This window comes from Mandrillus leucophaeus, unplaced genomic scaffold (genome assembly GCF_000951045.1).
Source record: "Mandrillus leucophaeus isolate KB7577 unplaced genomic scaffold, Mleu.le_1.0 Scaffold612, whole genome shotgun sequence".
Classification (NCBI taxonomy): Eukaryota; Metazoa; Chordata; class Mammalia; order Primates; family Cercopithecidae; genus Mandrillus; species Mandrillus leucophaeus.
The window spans coordinates 1,989,454-2,011,761 of record NW_012106609.1 but is presented as its reverse complement, the minus strand read 5'-3'; the positions used below and the strand labels follow the sequence as shown (position 1 = coordinate 2,011,761).

Here is a 22,308-nt window from a genome sequence, read left to right as displayed (position 1 = left end):
TTAGGGAAACATTCCAATTTACAATAACATAAGAAAGAATAAAATACTTTGGAATAAACTTAACTAAAGAGGTGTATTAGTCTGTTCTCACTGCTGTAAAGAAATATCTGAGACCGAGTAATTTATAAAGTAAAGAGGTTTAATGTTTACAATTGTGCAGGCTGTAGAGGAAGCATGCTAGGAAGGCCTCAGGGAAATGTACAAGCATGGCGGAATTAGAAGGGAAAGCTGGCACATCTTCACGTGGCCAGAGCAGGAGGAAGAGAGGGAGAAGAGGTACTATATACACTTTTAAACAACCAGATCTCATGATAGCTCACTCACTCTCATGAAAACAGCACCAAAAGGGAAATCCATCCCCATGATCCAATCACCTCCCACCAGGCCCCACCTCCAACACTGGAGATCATTTGACATGAGATTTGAGTGGGGACACAGACCCAAACCATATTAGCAGGTAAAAGACTCTCTGAAAACAACAAAACATTGATGAAAGAAGTTAAAGGAGACAGAAACAAATGGAAAGACATCTTGTGTTCATGGATTGGAAGACTTAATATTGCTAAATTGTCCGTACTACCTAAACTGATCTTACCGACTCAGTGAAATTTCTGTCAAAATTCCAATGGGATTTTTTGCAGAAATAGAAAAATTCTAAAATTCATGTGAAATCACAGAACCCTTAATACCCTAAACAGTCTGAAGAAGAAAGAACAGAGCTGGAAGCACCACACTTCCAAATTTCAAAATATGATATAAAAGTACAGTAGTTAAAACATCAGCTGGGTTCAGTGGCTCACACCCCTAATCCCAGCACTTGCGGAGGCTGAGGCAGGCAAATCACTCGAGCCCATGAGTTTGAGACTAGCCTGGGCAACATGGTGAAATCCTATCTCTACTAAAAATAGAAAAAAATTAGTGGTGAGGCATGCTTGTAGTTCCAGCTACTTGGGAGGTGAGGTGGGAGGACCACCTGAGCTGGGGAGGTGAAGGCTGCAGTGAGCCATGATCATACCACTGCACTCCAGCCTGGGTGACAGAGTGAGACCCTGTTTCAAAAAACAAAAACAAAACAGTTTGGCACTAGTATGAAGGTAGACATAGCAACTAATGTAACAGAATAGAGAGCCAGAAATAATTCACATGTGTATGGACAACTTAACCTTTGACAAGGGTGTCAAGAATATGCAGTAGGGAAAGGATAGTCTTTTCAACAAATGGTGTTTGGGAAAACTGGATATCCACATGCAAAAGAATGAAATTGGTTTGGACCCTTACCTTACACCTTAACACAAAAATCAACTCAAAATGGATTAAATAATTAAATGTAAGACCTGAAACTTACAAACTCTTAGAAGAAAACATAGGGAAGAGAGAGCTTCATGACATTGGTCTTGGCAATGAATTCATGGGAATAACACCAAAAAGTGTCTGTGGATGGATGAATGGATAAATAAAATGTAGTATATACATACAATAGAATATTATTGAGCCTTAAAAAGTAAGAAAATTTTGCAATATGCAACAACCATGGATGAGTCTGGAGGTCGTTATGCTAAGTGAAATAAGCCAGCCACACAAAGACACAGAAATCAGTCAAGTAACTGCTTCATTACACTTACATGAGGTATGTAACTCATGGAAGGAGAGAGCAGAAGGGTGATTGCCACGGGCAGGGGGAAGCAGGAAGTGGGAAATTCCTAATAATGTATATCAAGTGTCAGTAGTGCAAAATGAATTCGTTCTAGAGATAAACAGTCTGAGAAAGTGTCACAGTGTAGAGGAGTCTAAGAAGACATGACAACTACCACCTTTGGTGGTATTCTGGAACAGAAAAATGACACTAGGTAAAACTAAGGAAATCTAAATAAAATATAGGCTTTAGTTATTAATTTTATCAATATTGGCATATTAGTTGTGACTGTTGTACTATACTAATGTTAGGTATTGACAGTAAAGGATACTGGATCTGATGTGTATGGGATCTCTGTACTATCTTTGTACCTTTTCTGTTAGTTTAAAACTATTCTAAAATAGAAAGCATGTATTTTTTAAATGCTATAGGAGTTGAGTTAAGAAAAATTCCTTGAAATTTTGAAACTAAAATACTAAACCCAACCAGTTCTTTTCCTCATTAATCACATACATAAAAGTTTCATCAAATGAAAAATAGGTATTCTAGGCAAAAGATGAGTTAAGAAAGTCTTAGTGGCACCTGAAAAAAGTTATGAGAGACTTCAAAGTATACTTAAGATTATTTGGGACCCCTAGTGACATAGCTTTGAAGCACAGGTTGAAGAAACAGGACTTGGTCGTTTATATACAGTCTGATAAGAAACTGCCAAAGAATCTTAATAGTCTCAAATATTAAAATCTTAAATTGTGTAACTGGAGCCAATTATACAATGTCATCTATAAACAAGATACTTGGTAAAACTTTTTGCTCTGTACTTCATAGATTTGTATAACCACGTGGGCAGCTTCTCTGTGCTTTTCCGCCTGAACTTAGAAATGAAATCTGGCTCTCCCTGTATCAGATTATTTCACTCATGGCCTCATTAATTAGAAAGGAGAAGAGTTCAGCCTTTTCTACTCTCCGTTTTCTACTCCTTGCTTTTCCATACCATACTATGAAAGGTAACAATCTTCTCTAGAATTAATTTTTTATTGTTATCATTTTATTTCTCCGTTTAGTTCCCTACAACTAAAATTTTTTGGTTGACCTCTTATCTCTAATGCATAATTTTTGCCTGAGTTCTCAATTTTCTTTAGTAATATCCTGAATATTTTGGGACTTTCTCTACAAAAATACATAGACACGAATTTTCATATGTTTTAAAATGGTTCATAGGTACTTTGGAATCCATGTGCCACAGGTCAAGAAACCCTGCCTATCTGGAATCTTATTAATAATAATAATAGAACTGAGGTGACAGACAGACATTATTTTTCTTACAGTCATTTCTTCTAAGTCTTACGTGAACAATGTTAGCACTGAAGATGAACTTACTTTAATAGTTCTTGAAGATATGGTGAATATACTTTGGACATCTTTGAACAGTTCTATAGCTCTAGGATAGTGCTTACTTTTGGTCCTGAGCTATACTAGCATGGCTCAAACAAGCTCTACAATTTGATATTCTAATATTTGATAAAATTTCTGTTCTTGGTATAGATGGACTGCATCCTGTGCATCTTGAAAGATTAGTTAATCGGTATTCACATGTTATGTGCCAATACATGATTTTTAAAAACGTTTACTTTAATATTTTACTTATCTTTTGTATTTAGAAAGGAAAAAATACATTAGTTTCCCCCCCCCCCCCCGCCACAAGGACTGTTATAAAGTGAAGGCTGCCATCTAGAGACAGACTCATCATTGGAAATGTAATCACAGTAATTTGTTTTCAAGGCATTCTAAAAAATTTATAAGTATCAAAAATGTATCTTTATTCATAATTTGTGAGGTTCTTTTTTTCATTTTTGCACGTACTATGTAGACAGATCCCATGCATCCCAAGATATTTATGATTAAGCTTGAAAGGTATCAAAGTGTCTCTTTCTTTGCCTTTCCCCCAGACCCCCTCCTCAAATCTTGAAAAAGACTCTTAAATGTAGTCACTGCATTACTAGGTAGCTGTTAATTTCTACATTTCTGGCATACTGATATTTATTTAGTGAATCCTTCTCAGTTTTAGTAGGCTCAACATTTCTTACCTCAGATTTTTTCTACCAATCCACCCATATTTATATCTAATCTTGATTTACAGTTTGCTCTTTATCAGACTAGGTTATGTAAAAATGAAACAAAAAATGGCCAGGCACGGTGGCTCATGCCTGTAATCCCAGCAGTTTGGGAGGCCAAGCTGGGTGGATCATGAGGTCAGGAGTTTGAGACCAGCCTGGCCAACATGGTGAAACCCTGTCTCTACTAAAAATACAAAATTTATTGTGTTTTTAGTATAGAATAATTACACATGGTGATGCGTGCCTGTAATCCCAGCTACTCAGGAGACTGAGGCAGGAGAATCACTTGAACCTGGAAGGCGGAGGTTGCAGTGAGCTGAGATCGAGCCATTGCACTCCAGCTTGGACAACAGAGCGAGACACTGTCTCGAAAAAAAGAAAAAGTGAGACAACAATAAAAATGATCCTGTCATATGCTTAGATTATCTCTAGTACATAACTGGATTACATTTTATTTATTTAGAGTCTATAATCCACTCTGAAATAGAAAAGCTTTAAAATGATTTATACACGGAGCAATTACTTTGAAAGCATCTACTATTTGGAAGGCTCTTTTGCTAAGTGTGTTAGACAATGTTAGTGTATTTCAACCACACTTAGACTTCAGTAATTTGGGGTAAGCAAGAATGGTGTGTTGTAAAAGCTATCAACTTTTTTTGGGTGGCTGTGGGGAGTCTTGCTCTGTCATCCAAGCTGGAGTAGAGTGGCGCAATCTCAACTCCCTGCAACCTCAGCCTCCCAGTTTCCAGATTCTTGTGCCTCAGCCTCCTGAGTAGCTGGGATTACAGGCATGTGCCACCCACCCCTGGCTATTTTTTTGTATTTTTAGTAGAGATGGTGTCTCGCCATGTTGCCCAGGCTGGTCTCATCCTGATCTTAAGCAATCTGCCCACCTGAACCTCCCAAAATGCTGGGAATATAGGTGTGAGCTACCATGCATGGCCAAAAGCCATTAATATAAACTTAAAAGAGCCGTTTGTTATATTTGGATAAATTATTTTGCTGCTGAGTAGAGTTCTGTCTACTTTCAATCTTCTATGTACTTGTGTACCTAGTTGGAGGGCTGCATAGAAGCTGCCCTGGCTGACATCACAGAATGGAGGAGGAGGAGAATTGAAAATGACTGAGGAGGAACAGGGTTGAGACATTTCTCTAAACTGTGGTTCATAAATACGAGGATAAGAAAGTTTGCTGGGTCCTTCTTGACTTTTTTGACAATTTACCTCTTCATTGTCTTAACTTATCCCCATGAATAGGTACTAGGCATTTCAAATGGGGTGTTTAGTGCTGTTGGACCTGATATGTCTACTCTGGAGGTGGAGGCTATAGGTTTGGGTGATGGGAAAACCACTGGAATGACTTTCCCTGGTTTTGGGATAAAAGAGGTAGCTTGTCTCTTCAAACAGTATTTGAATCTGTGCATACGTAGGAATCTGACTTCCTGTAGAACTCAAGTTAGGAACTGGAGCTTTTAGCTTGCTTCCAAAATGGGCACGATAATGTATCAAAAAAAAATGAATGCCCAAAGTAGGAGAGTCTAATACTGAGTATCTTTTATGTTACAGGCACAATGCCGAATACTTTACATTTGTTACCTCACTTAATTCTCTTATCATCCTTATTTATTTGTTTGAATGTTTCCCATGTGCTAAGTAATGTTCCAGGCAATAGCAGTTAGAACATTGAAGAAAACTTCTCTGCTCTGCGGTGATATTCTCACCATTTAAAAGATTAGAAATCCTAGTTTCATAGAGATTAAGTGACTTTTCTAGTGTCCCATATCTGGTAACTGGTGGAGCTGAGAAACCCTACTATGTCTTATTCTAAAGACGTTGAGCCACTCTAGGATGACTTATTTTCTGAGGCTTCTGATGTATTTTTTAATCACTGCAACTACAATTACAGTCTGTTTTTATTGTTGTCTATATAGATATTTATACAAGAATGTGTTTGCCAGCCTTATGTTCCATCTTTTGTGCCCTGTGATAGCAGATAACAAAAACACAGTATTTCTGGCAAACTTGTGTTGAGGATTCTTATTCTTGCCTTCTACTGTGTGCATATTGATAAGGATTATACAAATGTCTGATAGTGTTTAAGAGCAGTGTCTTTCAGTTTAGTTTTTTACGTTTCATTTTTTTATCTAAAATGTATTTATTCATAATTTTGTTTGAGTAATATACTCATGTAGTTCAAATTTTTAAAGTGCAAAAAGCATGAATGTAGTCTCCTTTGTTTTTCTAAACCTCAACTGCCCATTTCTCTTTCCTGGAGGCAACCAGTTTTACTAGAGTATCTTCGTAGAAATATTTTAATGTGTTCAATCAAATATATTTCAATATCCATTCTTTTTTGTGTTTGAATATATCCTATAGATCTTTCCATATCAGTCATAGATAGCTTATTTTTTGATAGCTCCGTCTATAGTTTTGATAGATTCCATTGACTTTGAGAGTCAATAAAGAGTAGTGGTTATCATAGTAGACAGTCTGCCTGCATGTAAACCATGGGTCTGATACTGGGAAACTTTTTTTTGCAAGTTGCTAAACCTCTAGATGCCTCTTGTCTCAGAAATAATAGTACATTCTTCATAGGGCTGTTGTAAAGATTAAATGTATAAACATCAAGTGCCCGGGAGATAGTAAGCACCCAAATATTAGCTGCCACCACCATTGTCATTAATATCACCTTTTTATGTATTTCATCTGATCTTTATGAGCATATAGGCTTTCTTTCCTTTTTTTTTCTTTATTACAAACAGTGCTTCAGGGATAACCTTTTACAGTCATTACTTTGCACGTGTGTTAGTCTGTGGATGTTTTGCTGCAAGTACAATCTGTGGATCAAAGAGTGTGTAAATTTGTAGTTTTGGCAGACATTTACCAAACTGCATACTGTGGAGATTGTACCAAATTATATACTTTTATCAGCAATTTAACATAATTTAAATTATCTAGAACTTTATGGTAGCTTTCTGATGTTATGTCTAATTATGGTTAAAAATGGCAATTTCAAAATTCTTCCTTTTCCTTCTTAGGAGTACATTCCTGTCAGAAGGGCCTGATCAAACAACGTTTCATGTTTTAATATAAAGTGTATGTTGGAAGGTTATTCTTTTGGGATTCTCACAGATAACTTGTTGATGCTTGAGAGAGTGGAAGTTGATCTGAAAGATTAACTGTAAAATCTGTCATTCCACAGGTACTGTGAGAATAGAGATGTTTCGAAATATGCAGAATGCAGAAATCATCAGAAAAATGACTGAAGAATTTGATGAGGTATAGCATTCCAGTATTTGTACAAATTGCTTACTTAATACTTTCACATGATGAATATGTTGATTATCTCAGGTTTTGTTTTGATTTGATGTTTAGTGTAACTGAAGATCTGTTTTTTAATTATATATGATAATCTATGGTACTAATTCCAAAATTAATGATCTTTCGAGGTTTGATTATGTTGTGTGGAGTATTGAATAATTACTGGCAGGATAAGAAAATTAGTAGTATGAGGTAGAAGTAGATTCTTGACATTTATTTTGAAGACTGTCTCAAATTCCCAAATTTATAAATGCATCTCCAACAGTTTTCTGTTTGTGGAATGCTAATTGCATTAAAGGCTTTAAAGGGAAAACGGTTTGGAGGTCAGTGAATTCTAAGCAGAACCACATATTATACCTGTCTCACAGATTATAAAATCACGTTATGTTATTTAAGATTCCAAGACATCCTAATTAAGAAAAGCCCTGCTTACCTTCATTTAACCCAGAATTTCCCAAAATTATTTTACATGGAACTTCTCCCAAACCCCTGGAGGGGGGTGTGTGTGTGTGCGCGCGCGCGCGTGTGTGTGTGTGTGTGAGAATGAATGTTAAGCTTCTATTTGGGACACTCTACTTGAAAGTATTCTTTTCATTTAGAATACATGTTTTCTTTGCTTGGCTTCACAAATTAATCACCTTTCCCATTTTCATGGAAATATTCTCGTGAGCAGTTTTACACTGATTGTAAATGCTGAAACGTTTCCACAGTTTTATTTCTGTATTGTATTTATGGTGAAATGAATTTATATTATGTATTAGGCTACCATTAATTCCAGTTTTAACAGTCTGCCTTTTGATTTAAATAACATTTCTGTTTTTGGTATGTGTTTCTTTTTCTTGACTTTCGGCACTAAAATATTGGTTGTTTTCTAGGTCTACTCTTTGACAGGGAGTGGGCTTGGGGTTTTATTATTATTAATTTTAACTTGGAAAAAGTAATACAAACACACATGTTAAGACAAACAGTGTGTAACCCGGGTATTGGGTTTTTTGAAAGTTCATTGGGTGATTCTAATGTATACCAAAGCTTGGGAACTACTGGTTTAAAGAAAATTAAAAGAAAGCCAAGAATTAACTTAGTAAAACTCTTCACGTATCAAAATAGAATGAGATAAAAACAGAAATAAAGACACTGTGAAAATGCACATATAACAAGAAAGCATGACTTTTGTTTTAGGATTATTAAATAACTAGAAGTTGAGAAATTCAGGAAAATAAATATATACTTTTTTTTTTTCTGGAGACACAGTTTCACTCTGTTGCCCAACCTGGAGCGCAGTGGCGTTGTCTCAGCTTACTCCAACCTCCACCTCCCCAGTTCAAGCAATTCTCATGCCTCAGCCTCCCAAGTAGCTGGGATTACAGGCCTATGCCACCACGCCCAGCTAATTTTTATATTGTTAGTAGAGACAGAGTTTCTCCATGTTATCCAGGCTGATCTCAAACTCCTGATCTCAGGTGATCCAACCACCTCAGCCTCCCAAAGTGCTGGGATTACAGACATGAGCCACCACGCTCGGCCAAATATGTACTTAAAAAAATACTCCTGTAAATATGGTTAACTATTATGGTATATTGAAGGAATAGTAAACTATTAAGAAAACTAAGAATGAGTTACATTGCAAGTGAAATGACCGAAAAGGCATTTCATATACCTAAACATATTTTCTCGCGGTATTTGAGAAGATCAACTTAATCAAAGATGACTTTAAAAAGCACCATTCAAGTTTTTTTTGTTTGATAGTAAAGTAACACAGTTTGATTATGATATGAAGGTATTTATTTGAAGTGAAAATACTTACTAGATATTTGAGGCTATCCATTTTATCTTCTGTGACTTGAGGAAGATATTAGTCCTTTTGTTACTGTGCATACACCTGAGAAACCTGGTTTAAATGCGTATATATTGTGAAATATACTTTATTTTAACAAGTTTATTATGTTTTTTTCTTCAAAAGACTATGTCGTTTGGCTTTCTGGGAGTTGAGGGGGTTAGTTTTGTTAAATTGTATTTTGTAATATTCTGAAAGATCTGATAACAAGAACCACTGGATTCCAAGGGTCTAGAACGATGTCTAATTCTCAAGGAATAATCATTAAAATTTTATTGAAATTAATATATTGTATTTACAGCAAAGTAAGGTAAAGGTGAGATGAGCTAGTTTGAAACTGTTTAGATTTTCAGTAAAGTGATCTAAAAGTAAGTTATTGCCTGAGAAGTATACTTTGGCTCCCATTCTGTATTACAAACAGATTATTATAACATTTGTTAATAATCTTTTTAAAATACCTGTAAACCTGCACACAGCCAGCAGTGCTTTGTGACTGTAATATCAACCTAATTTAAAAATAAATTAATTCCCAGAGCAGTCTATGGGCTATTCAGTCAGTACATACACTTGATTCTTGATAGAGCTAGCCGTAGAAAGCTAAAGCAAATTGATATTTCTTCCCCACATTTTTGGAATTGCACATTCATATGTAAAGTCTTTGGTATGTTTCCAAGGTCAGGTTGCATAGTTTTCATATGTTTTAAGTATAACTTTTATGTAGGGAAATTTTTGTAACAAAACACATTTAATGTATTCATTTAGTGCCTTTAATTCTTGCTTGTTCTTTTGCATTACATTGATAAATTGTGCGATTTTTGTGTATTGTGCTTTCTCCCGTGATAACTTATCTTGCAGATTTTTTCTCTTTTCCTAATTGTATGTACTTCTCTGAATTTATCCATTTCAGCATTTATCTAATCAAAGGATTAACATTATTAATAAGTATTAAAAGGGTTAAATAGTATGCAAACTGTGAAAAGGAAATATTACAGATATGATAGGGGAAAGCTCAGATTGTCTCTAGTCCCAAATTAAAGTCTCTAAATTGTTTCAATTGTATATCCCATCACTAAACATTTTTTAAACTATCATCCTAATAGTGAAAACCTGCGATAAGCCTCCTCTCTTCACCATGCTCCTTTTCAGACGGCTAACGTTTTTAGCTTATGAGAGGAGTGCTTAGAAGTAACTATGTGGTGGCCAGGCATGGTGGCTCACGCCTGTAATCCCAGTACTTTGGGAGGCCAGGGTGGGTGGGCCACCCGAGGTCAGGAGTTCAAGAACAGCCAGGTCAACATGCTGAAACCCCATCTCTACTAAAAATACAAAAATTTGCCAGGAGTGGTGGCACATGCCTGTAATTTCAGTTACTGGAGTGACTGACGCAGGAGAATCGCTTGAATCTGGGAGGTGGAGGTTGCAGTGAGCTGAGATCACACCACTGCATTCCAGCCTGGGCAAAAGAGTGAGATTCTCTCTCTCAAAAAAAAAAAAAAAAAAAAAAAGAGTATGTGGTAATTATCTGGGACCACCTTAGTTCTGAACTACATCTATTTTCTAAATATCTTATAAATAATGAATACATGAAAAGATTTTTTCCTTCCACCCTTGGTAATCAAAAGACTGAGTATATACCCTTGTTTGTTTATTGTATTAAAGTGTGCTTTGCAGCATATGTATATTGATAGAATTAAATGTATATAGTATTGCGCTATCATTATTTGTGTCAGTAATCTTTAACGGACAGATAAAGAAGACTATTTCATACTATTATGATTAAAATACGTGATCACAAAGTGGTTTTCAGATATCACAGGCTAATTACTCAAGACTCAGTATTTAGACATTGTTCTAATGTTGGTAATGGGTCTATATCCTTGTTTTTAATAGTCTTCTTAATAATTTAAACTTTTAAGGTCATTTTCTTATTAGATTTTCATGGCTTTACTTTCATAGTGGACTTAGATGAACTCATGCAAGAAGTGACTGTGCCGCCACATTTCTTATTTGCTTATGATTACATACTCAGGTTTTTGTTGTTTCAGTTTTCTTGAAAAATCTGTGCTTGGTGCCTTTCCATTTTGCCAGGAGTTGAAAATAGATACTATTGGCCAGGTGCAGTGGCTCACACCTATAACCCCAGCACTTTGGGAGTCTGAGGTGGGTGGATCATTTGAGATTAGGAGTTTGAGACCAGCCTGGCCAATGTGGTGAAACCCCATCTCTACTAAAAATACAAAAATTAGCGTGGTGGTACGCGGCTATAATCTCAGCTACTGGGGAGGCTGAGGCAGGAGAATCGCTTGAACCCAGGGGGCAGAGGTTACAGTGAGCCGAGATCGCGCCACCACACTATAGCCTGGGCAATGGAGTGAGACTTCACCTCAAAAAAAAAAAGACACTGTTAAGCTTAAAGTCATTGAATTGCTCATATGTAACTTAAAATAACTTAAGAAACCAGTGAGGAATGCCATTTCTACTGTCAACTCCTTTGAGTATTGAACTCTTTTTGCTACTCTTTTAAATTTGTTTTGTGACACAAAGCAATCTGAAATATGGACCAAGTGAGGGCATACCAGGCTTAATCTGTATATTAAATATTAGCAACAATTAATTTCTTTCTTTTTGTAGATAAAAATAAATAGAAATAGAAGTTCTAATATTTTCTTGCAATTCACCACTCCGTTTGTGTTACATACTTCACTGTGGAAACTGCTCCAAGACAAGAAAGGTAAACAGAATGTTAAAGAAACAAAATAGAATTAGAAATGACAAGTGCCAAAAGACAAGTCAATAATTAAAAAATTGCAGTGACTCCAGAAATTGTATTGAATTTGTAATATGCAAAAGTGTAACAAAGGAAATATATAATGACTGAACCCTGCAGTTCAAACTGTTGGGGACAAGAGCAAACATGTTGAATAGTAGTAATAATAGCTACTAATTATGCTTAATAGATGCAAGCACTGTTAAGTGCTTTACATATACTTAATCCTCACAACATTTTTGTGAGGTGTAGGTAGTTTATAATATTGTTATCCCTATATGACAGATGAGAAAATTGGGGCCCAAAAGGGTTAAGAAACTTACCTGAAGTCACACAACTACTAAATGGCAAGCCAGGAGTTGAACCCAAACAATCTAGCTCCTACAGCTGTACATTTTTTTTTTTTTTTTTGGGAGAGTGAGTCTTGCTCTGTCACCCAGGCAGGAGTGCAGTGGTGTGATCTTGGTTCACTGCAACTTCTGCCTCCCGAGTTCAAGTGATTCTCATGCCTTAGCCTCCTGAGTAGCTGGGACTACAGGCACACACCACCACACCTGGCCAATTTTTGTAGTTTTAGTAGAGACAAGGTTTCACCATATTGGACAGGCTGGTCTCGAACTCCTAGCCTCAGGTGAGCCACTGTGCCTGGCCCTAAGTCCATACTCTTAACTACTACCCTATTCTGTGTTTTATGTAGTCAGAAGTTTATGATACTGAAATGGCTCGGAAGAGATTACTCGGTAACAGTTACGTTCTTTCAGTTTGAACAACCCTGGTCATATATTTCGTTTCTGGCTATTTTTACTATCAATTTCTTACTGCTGATCCAGTAAGTTATAGAATTATACTAGTATTTTTTTAATGAGCCAATTATACTCTCTTAATCTAAAATAATCTTTTTAGATTGAGTCAGACCTCTCTATTACATTATCTGAGATATCCAGTCATTATGAAAGATGCCTAAATGAGATATTTGTGAAACCAAAGTATATTCCAACAATAACATTTATGTCAGTGTCTACTAGATTAAATTACCATCTGGATTAGTCATGATAAACTATGTATTGAGGATATACTTACATGCTGATAATTGGAAAATCTTTATCTTTCCGTTTTAAAACTTGTACAAAATTGGATTTTACAGTGATTCAAATAAATCACATTTATATTTGTCAATTATTAAGATGTATTAGATTTTTCAGCTAAAGCCAGATAGTAGGAATTCAGTTTTTTATTTATTAGAGGTGTAACTTTTTGCTTGTATAGATACATAGTAGTTTACATTTTTTTTTTTTTTGGAGACAGAGTCTTGCTCTGTCACTCATGCTGGAGTGCAGTGGTGTGATCTGCGCTCACTGCAAGCTCCGACTCCCAAGTTCACGCCATTCTCCTGCCTCAACTTCCCAAGTAACTGGGACTACAGGCTCCTGCCACTGTGCCCAGCTAATTTTTTTTGTATTTTTGTAGGAGAGACAGGGTATCACCATGATCTCAATCTCCTGACCTTGTGATCCGCCCGCCTCAACCTCCCAAAGTGCTGGAATTACAGGTGTGAGCCACCACACCCGGCCAGTAGTTTACATTTTTATGGGGTACATGTGAATATTTTTACATGCATAGAATGCGTAATGATTAAGTCAGGGTGTTTGAGGTATCTCTTACCTTGAGTATTTATCATTTCTATGTGTTGGTACCATTTCAAGTCCTTTCGTAGCTTTTGTTTGTTTGTTTGTTTTGAGACAGTCTCACTCTGTTGCCTAGGCTGGAGTGCAGTGGCACCATCTCAGCTCACTGCAACCTCCACCTCCCTAGTTCAAGTGATTCTCTTGCTTCAGCCACCCAAGTAGCTGGGATTACAGGCTTGTGCCACCATTCCTAGCTAATTTTTGTATTTTTAGTAGAGACAAAGTTTTGCCATGTTGGCCAGGCTGGTCTTGAACTCCTGTCCTCAAGTGATCCACGTGCCTTGGCGTTCCTGAGAGCTGGGATCACAGGCATGAGCCACCGTGCCCAGCTGTCTCCTAGCTATTTTGAAATATGTAATATATTGATGTTAACTGTAGTCACCCAGGCCTGCTATCGAACATTATAACTGTAAGTTAGATAGAATTTATATGCGTGGCTTGGTATCCTCCTTGCAGTAATGAGTAAATTTTCGCTTTGAGTTCAGAAGATATCTGATGATTTACCCAACCTCTCCGTTTTCTCCTCACACGCCTTTCTCACTCTGGCATCTATCATTATATTCCCTGTCACCATGAGATCAAGTTTTTTAGCTGATGGATATGAGTGAGAAAATGTGGTATTTGTTTTTCTGTTCCTGAGTTATTTCACTTAATGTAATGATTTCCAATTCTATTCATGCTATTGCAAATGATTTTATTTTTTTGTAACCAGTTTCCTGTTTGTATATATGTACATATACATATGTATATGTATGTATATGCTACATTTTCTTTATCCATTCATCTATTGATGGACACTTAGATTGATTCCATATCTTTGCTATTGTGAATAGTGCTGTGATAAACATGCAAGTGTGGGTATCCCTTTGATATACTGATTTATTTTCCTTTGGATAAATACATAGTAGCTGGATCATATGGTAGTTCTATTTTTAGTTTTTTGAAAAATCTCTGCACTGTTTTCCATGGTGGTTGTACTAATTTACATTCCCACCAACAGTGTGTGGAAGTTCTCTTTTCTCCAAATCCTCACCAGTATCTATTGTTTTTCTTCTCTTCAATAATAGCCATTCTACCGGGGGTGAGATGATATCTCATTGCCCATTTAATTTGTATTTTCCTGATGATTGTGGATGTTGAGCACTTTTTCATATACCCGTTGACCATTTAAGTTTTCTTTTGAGAGTTGACTATTCATGTGCTTTGCTCACTTTTTAATGGGATTATGTTTTTTTTTTTTTTTTTTAAATTTATTGTTGAGTTGTTTGAGTATTCTGGGTATTAGTCCTTTGTTGGATGAACAGTTTGCAAATATTTTCTCTCATTGAAGAGGTTGTCTCTCCACTCTGTTGTTTTCTTTGCTGTGCTTTTTTATTTTTAGTTTAATGTATCTTGTTTGCCTTTTTTGTTTGTTTTTGTTGTCTGAGCTTTTGATGTCTTGGCTATAAATTATTTGCCTAGACCAGTGTTCTGATTTGTTTTTCCTGGGTTTTCTTCACTAGTTTTATAGGTTCAGGTCTTACATTTAAGTCTTTAATTTATCTTGAGTTGATTTTTATATAAGGTGAGAGATAGGGGTTCAGATTCATTCTTCTGCGTATGGATATCCAGTTTTTCCAGTATCATTTATTGAAGGAAGGTGTACTTTCTGCAGTGTATGTTCTTGACACCTTTGTCAAAAATCAGTAGGCTATAAATGTGTGGATTTATTTCTGGGTTCTCTGTTCTGTTCAGTTGGTATGTGTAGTTATTTCCATACCAATACTTTGCTCTTTTGGCTAATACAGCCTTATAATATAATTTGAAGTCAGGCTGTAATGCCTTCAGCTTTGTTTTTGTTTTATTTCATTTCATTTGTTTGTTTGTTTTGCTTAACTTTGCTTTGGCTATTCCGGCTCTCTTTTGGTTCCATACACATTTTAGGATTTTTTTTTCTGTTTCTGTGAGAACTGACATCGGTATTTTGATAGGAATTACGTTGAATCTATATATTGCTTTTGACAGTATGGTCATTGATATGGTTTGGATGTTTATCCCCTTTAAATCTCATGTTGAAATGTAATCCCCAGCGTGGGAAGTGGGGCCTGGTGGGAAGTGTTTGGGTCATGCGGACAGATCCCTCGAGAGTAACTTGGTATCCTCCTTGCAGTAACGAGTGAATTCTCACTTTGAGTTCACAAGATATCTGGTAATTTTTTAAAGTGTGGCACCCCTGCCCCGTTGCTCCTTCTCTCACCGTGTGATTCACTGGCCCACCTTCACCTTCTGCTGTGGTTATAAGCATCCTTGAGGACCTCACCATAAGACAAGCAGACTCCAGTACTGTGCTTCTTATACAGCTTCCAGAACCTGAGCCAGTAAACCTCTTTTCTTTATAAATTACCCAGTCTCAGGTATTTCTTTATAGTAATGCAAAAAATAAAAGAGGCGACACAGTCATTTTACCAACCTTTTTAAAAAAAAAATTTCAGTTGGTACCAACATTTTACCAATATTCTTGCGAATCATGAGCATGAGATGTCTTTCCATTCGTTTGTGTCCTCTTCAATTTCTTTCATCAGCCTTTTATAGTTTTCCTTATAGAGATCCTTCCCTTTAGTTAGCTTTATTTCTAAATCTTTTATTTTTTGTAGCTATGTAAATGGGATTGCCATCTTGATTTTTTACAGCTGTTTTATTATTGGTATATAGAAACCAATTTTTATGTGTTGAAAAAACGTAAAGCACTTTACTGAATTTGCTATCAGCTCTGAGAATTTTTTGGTGGAGGCTTTGGGTTTTTCTAAATATAAGATCATGTCATCTGCTGAGAGGGGCAGTTTGACTTCCTCTTTTCCAATTTGGGTGCATTTTGTTTTTTTCTCTTAACTGATTAGGACTTCCAGTACCATGTTGAATAAGACTTGTAAAAGTAGGCATGTTTGTTTTGTTTCGGTTCTTAGAGGAAAAGGTTTGAACTTTTCCCCATTCAGTATGATGTTACCTGTGAGTTTGTCGTATATGAACTTCGTTATTTTGAGGTATATTCCTTTTTTGCCTAGTTTATTGAGAATTTTTATCATGAAGAGTTGCTGGATTTTACCAAATGCTTTTTCTGCATCTGTTGAGATGATCAGAGGGTTTTTGTCCTTCATTCTGTTGGTGTTATGTATCACATTTGTTGATTTGCATATGTTAAGCCATCTTGAATGCCTTACGTAAATTTTGCTTGATCACGGTGTATTAGTGAGTTTGTAGTGAGATTAAATCAGTAATAAAAAGTCTCCCACCCAAGAAAAGCCCAGGCCCAAAAGGATTCACAGCTGAATTCTACCAAAGATAGAAGAAATAATACCAGTCCTCCTCAAACTATTCCAAAAAACTTAAAAGAGGAGGGAATTCTCAGTAAGTCATTCTAGAAGGCCAGCATTAATTACCCTGTTAGCAAAACCAGATAAGGACACAGCAAAAACAACAACAACAACAACATAAAGGAAACTACAGGCCAACATCCCTGATGAAGTTAGATACAAAAGTTTTAGCAAACCGAAGTCAATAGCACATGAAAAAGGTAATATACTATGATCAAGCAATTTGTTAGTGTATAGTTGTTCATAATAGTCTCTGATGATCTTTTGTTTTCTGTGTTATCAGATGTAATGTCTCATTTTTCATTTCTAATTTTTTTTTATTTGGGTCTTTGTTAGTCTAGCTAGTGATTCATCAGTTTTATCTTTTTGAAGAACCAACTTTTCATTTCTGTGATCCATTTTTTTTTTTTAGTTTTAGCTTCATTTATTTTTGGTCTCATCTGTATTTATTTTCTGCCGTTAATTTTGTATTTGGTTTGTTCTTCCTACTCTAGTTCCTGAGGTGCATCGTTAAATTGTTTCTTTGAAACCTTACTACTTTTTTTTTTTTTTTTAAAAAGACAGAGTTTCGCTCTTGTCGCACAGGCTAGAGTGCAGTAGCGTGATCTCGGCTCACTGCAACCTCTGCCTCCCGGGTTCAGGTGATTCTCCTGCCTCAGCCAACCGAGTATCTGGGATTACAGGCACCCACCACCACACCCAGCTAATTTTTGTATTTTTAGTAGAGATGGAATTTCACCATGTTGGCCAGGCTGATCTCGAACTCCTAACCTCAGGTGATCCACCCACCTCAGCCTCCCAAAGTGCTGAGATTACAGGTGTGAGCTGCTGTGCCTGGCCTGAAACCTTACTACTCGTTTGATGCAGGTGTTTATTGCTATCAACTTTGATCCTAGCACAGTTTTTGCTATATCCCACAGGTTTGGGTATGTCGTGTTTCCACTTTCATTTATTTCAAGGCATGTTTTGATTTACATCTTAATTTCTTCATTGACCCAGTGGTTATTCAGGAGTGTGTTTTTAAATTTTTATATATTTGTAAGGTTTTCAAAGTTTCTCTTTGTATTGATTTCTGGTTTTATTCCATTGTGGTCTGAGAAGATATTTCATATGATTTTGATTTTTTTGAAATTTGATGAGACTTGTTTTGTGGCTTAACATATGGTCTATCCATGTGCTAATGAGAATGATGTGTATTCTGTTTATGGCCATACCACCCTGAATGCACCTGGTCTTCTCTGATCTCGGAGAATAATGTGTATTCTGCAGTTGTTGGATAAAATGTCCTATAAATGTCAAGTCTATTTGGTTTAAGGTCTAGTTTAAGTCCAGTGTTACTTTAATGAATTTCTGTGTAGATGATCAAATGCTGAGAGCGAGGTGTTGAATTCTGTGTTATAGTCTGGGAGTCTGTTTAGATCTAGTAATGTCTGCTTTATAAATCTGGACACTCCCCTGTTGGGTGCATATATACTAAAAATTATTAAATATTCTTGTTGGGTTAATCTCTTTATCATTATATAATGACCTTTGTCTTTATGACTGTTTTTGATGTAAAGTTTGTTTCACTCATCATAAGTATAGCTGTTCTTGCTCACTTCATTTCTATTTGTGTGGAATATCTTTGTCCATCCCTTTAGTTTCAGTCTGTCTGTGTCTTTATAGGTAAAGTGCATTTCTTGTAGGCAGCATGTAGTTGGATCCTGTCTTTTATCTACTCAGCTGGTCTTTGTCTTTTTAGTGGAGTATTTAATCCATTTACATTCAAAGTTAATATTACTATATGACCCTTTGTTCCTGTCGTAGTGTTGTTTTCTGGTTGTTTTGTAATATTATTTGTTTATTTCTTTTTCTCCTATTGTTTGTCTTTGTTGTTTGGTGATTTTCTGTAGCAGTGTCATTTGATTATTTTATCTTCCTCATATGTGTGTTTGCTTTACCAGTGAGATTTATACTTTTGTGTGTTTTCTTGATGGTAAACATTGTTCGTTCACATCCAGTTTTAGGACTCCCTTGAGCAGTTTTTTTGTGTAGAACAGATCTGGTGGTGATGGATTTCCTTAGCTTTTGCTTGTTTGGGAAAAAATTTATTTCTCCATTTATTAAAGATAGTTTTGCTGAATACAGTGCTGTTGACTAGCAGGTTTTTGTTGTTGTTGTTGTTGTTTTCTTTTAGCAGTGTGAATATGTCGTCCCATTCTCTCTGGTCCTGTAAGGTTTCTGCTGAGAAATTTACTGGTAGTCTGATGAAGGTTTCTTTATATGTGACTAGACACTTTTGCTGTTTTTAGAATTCTGTCTTTGACTCTAAACAGTTTGACTATAATGTGCCATGAAGAAGACCTTTTTGGATCCTAGCTTCTTGTATCTAAATGTCTATATCTCTTGCTAGACTTAGGAAGTTTTCATCTTTTCTTTTATTAAGTAAGTTTTAAAATCCTTTCATTCTATCTTGGCCTTTTGGGACCCCGATTTGAACACGTGTGTGGTATTTCATAAGTCACAAAGGCATTGTTCATCTTTCTTTATTTTTGTCTGACTGAATTATCTCAGAAGACCTGTGTTCAGGCTCTGACACTCATTTTTCTGCTTGATCCAGTCTTTTGTTGAAGCTTGCAAATGTATTCTTTATTTTATTCAATGAATTATTCAGTTCCAAAATTTGTGGGGTTTTTTTTGTTTTGTTTGCCAGGGTCTTGCTCTGTCGCCCAGACTGGAGTGCAGTGGTGTGATCTCTCGGCTCACTGCAACCTCTGCCTCCTGGGCTCACATGATTCTCCCACTTCAGCCTCCCAAATAGCTGGGACTACAGGCACACACCACCATGCCCGACTAATATTTTGTATTTTTGGTAGAGACGGGGTTTTGCCATGTTGCCCAACTTGGTCTCGAACTCCTGAGCTCAAGGAATCCACTTACCTCAGCCTCCCAAAGTGGTGGGATTATAAGTGCGAGCCACAGCGCCTGACCTGGTTCTTTTTAATGATATCTGTTTCTTTGGTAAATTTTTGGTTTATATCCTGAATTGTTTTGCTGAGTCCTCTGTATTGTTTTTCAGAATTCTGTTATATCTTACTGAGCTTCTTTAGAGTAAATAATTTGGGTTCCTTTTGCAGGACTTAGTGATTTTTTTTTTTGGTGGGGGCGGGGGGGGCATCTGTTGCTGGGGAATTATTGTATTCCTTTGGAGATATCAAGTTCCCTTGGTTTTTCATGTTTCCTGTGTCTGTAATTGATATCTGCACATCCGTTACAGCAGTTTGCTTCTTTGAATTGTTTGCTTTTGTGTGGAAGGACTTTCTCCTGAAGATGTTAGCTGAAGTGTTCTTTGGGTGGCACTCTTTGGCTTTGATTCTGGATGCGTGCAGTCTCTGTACTATTTCTTGGGTTCATGGGACACGGGGCAGCCAGTGTGGCATGGGCTGTGAAAGTGGCAGGGCGTCTGTGTCCCAGGAAGTGGGCACTGGTGTTGGCAGTTGCTGCAGTGTGCTAGACTGCCAGTCTCCAGGCTCACACGTGGTGCATACAGGTAGGTGCCACCTGTGGTGGTAGCAGCTGGGTAGGTAAGCTTAATCCTGTACCTGAAAGGAGTGTTCTTGTCCCAACAGTGGTGTTCTGGGCTGTTCTGTACTCTGGTATGGGGCTGGGGCAACCAGGGCTGGGTGGGGTTGTCCTTAGGTCCTCTGATAGTGTGTGCAGGTGCCAGATATGGTAGGCAGGGATGAGGTAATCCCCAAGTTATCAATGGAATGCTTGTGTAGGGGGTGGTGGCAGTTGTGCTGCTATCCTGTTATTGGTGAGGATAGTGCTGCCTTCAGTGGCAGACAGCCTAGACTGGTAGGTGGAGAACACGTGCACCACGCTTGCCTCCACACCACTGTGCTGGTGGTAGTAGCCCTTGTCTCAGTTACGCCTGAGATCTAGATGTGGTAGGCCAGGGTCTTTCTCATTTATGTCCTGGGGGCAGCAGCTCAATCTTCTCTTGTGTCTCAGCCCAGCACTCTTGGGCTCCAGGATAGTATGGAGTGTGTCGGGGTTAGGGCTCTAAAATAGTGCCTTGCTGTTGCTGTTCAGGTCTCAGGGAATTTGTGGGACTCGGCATGCGCTTCCTCTGTGGAGCAGTGCTGTTGTACAGTCTCCCGGCAGCTCATTATAGTTTCAGGGCCCATGAGGATCAAGGGGTTCTTCCATTGCTGGAATTGCAGGAGGCCACTGTGGGAATGTAGACAATTGAGGGTCTCTTACTTTTCTTCTCCCTATGTTGAGGAGTCTCTGTTGGCTCTCAGGTGATCCCAGCCAAGCAGGCTGCTTTGCTTTCTTCTCCTTTTTTCCTTTAACTATTTCCTGTCACATTCTGTTGAATTCCAGTGGATGACCTATTCATGTTGTGATTTTATGCTTAGTATATGTATGTTTTTCCTTCAGATGGAGTCAAGCTCTGTTGCTCAGGCTGGAGTGCGGTGGTGCATCTCAGCTTACTGCAACCTCCGTCTCCCAGGCTCAAGCGATTCTCATGCCTTGGCCTCCCAAGTAGCTGGAATTACCAGCGTGACACCATGCCCAGCTGTTTTGTTTTTTTTTTTCTTTTTTAGTAGAGATAGGGTTTCACTATGTTATCCAGGCTGGTCTCAAACTCCTGGGCTTAAGGGATCCACCCACCTCAGCCTCCCAAGGTGCTCGGATTACAGGCATGAGCCACCACATCTGGCTTGTATACTTAATATTTTTGTTCCTCTTAGTGGATGATGTATGCAATGACACTAACCAGTTATCTTGAAGCCCCTCCCAGGTATAACTTTTTAACAAGGGTTGAATAAATGAACAATTTGGTTTTTCCAACTTTATTTTTATGAGATTAATTTATTTTTGTGTTTGATAAACATTTAGTGAACACTTAATGTAGCCCAACTTTTAGTTGGGAACTGTATATTTAGAGACAGTTGTAGATTATGAGCCCACATCCTAAAGGGGGATAGAGCTTTGTAAACTAATTGCAATTATACCTTGACAAGTTTAATAGCTGAGAAGTATACAAGACTCAGTGAGAACCCAAAGGATGAGTTGATTATCTGAAGTGTGAGGGCTTCACAAAATATTTATGCTTAGAATTAGTTTTAAAACATGAATAGAAGTTCCCCAGAAGAACCAGGAAGGAGCTCTGTCTTTCAGTGGAGTTTGGGAATGTATAGGATCACCTGAGAGAGCGAATCTCAGTCAAGGTTTTCAGTATCCTTAAAGTTTTAATGAAAAGTTGTTCCCATTATGGTGATATATAAGTTCACAGATGTGGTTTTACATCTTAAGCACTGACTATAACATTGTGATAAGTTAGAGAATGTAGGCACTGTAGAATTTGGAATTTCTTCTGTTGATTTCAGGAATATGGTGTGTCCTCACAGATATTTATGTGGATAGTTTCAAACAACTGGTTTTTTTGTTTTGTTTTGTTTTTGTTTTTGTTTTTTTGAGACGGAGTCTCGCTCTGTTGCCCAGGCTGGTGTGCAGTGGCCGAATCTCAGCTCACTGCAAGCTCCGCCTCCCGGGTTCACGCCATTCTCCTGCCTCAGCCTCCCGAGTAGCTGGGAATACAGGCGCCCGCCACCTC

General features: G+C 37.3%; 1 protein-coding gene across 2 annotated transcripts in view; it reads left to right on the top strand.

Annotated features, from left to right (window-relative positions):
* STAG1 (stromal antigen 1) overlaps positions 1 to 22,308 on the top strand; it is a 306,806-nt gene that overhangs the window by 88,527 nt on the left and 195,971 nt on the right. For both annotated transcript variants that reach the window (XM_012000038.1, XM_012000037.1), the window contains exon 5: positions 6,949 to 7,025. In XM_012000038.1, coding sequence (XP_011855428.1) covers positions 6,949 to 7,025 — 77 coding nt within the window. The remainder of the gene's footprint in view (positions 1 to 6,948; positions 7,026 to 22,308) is intronic.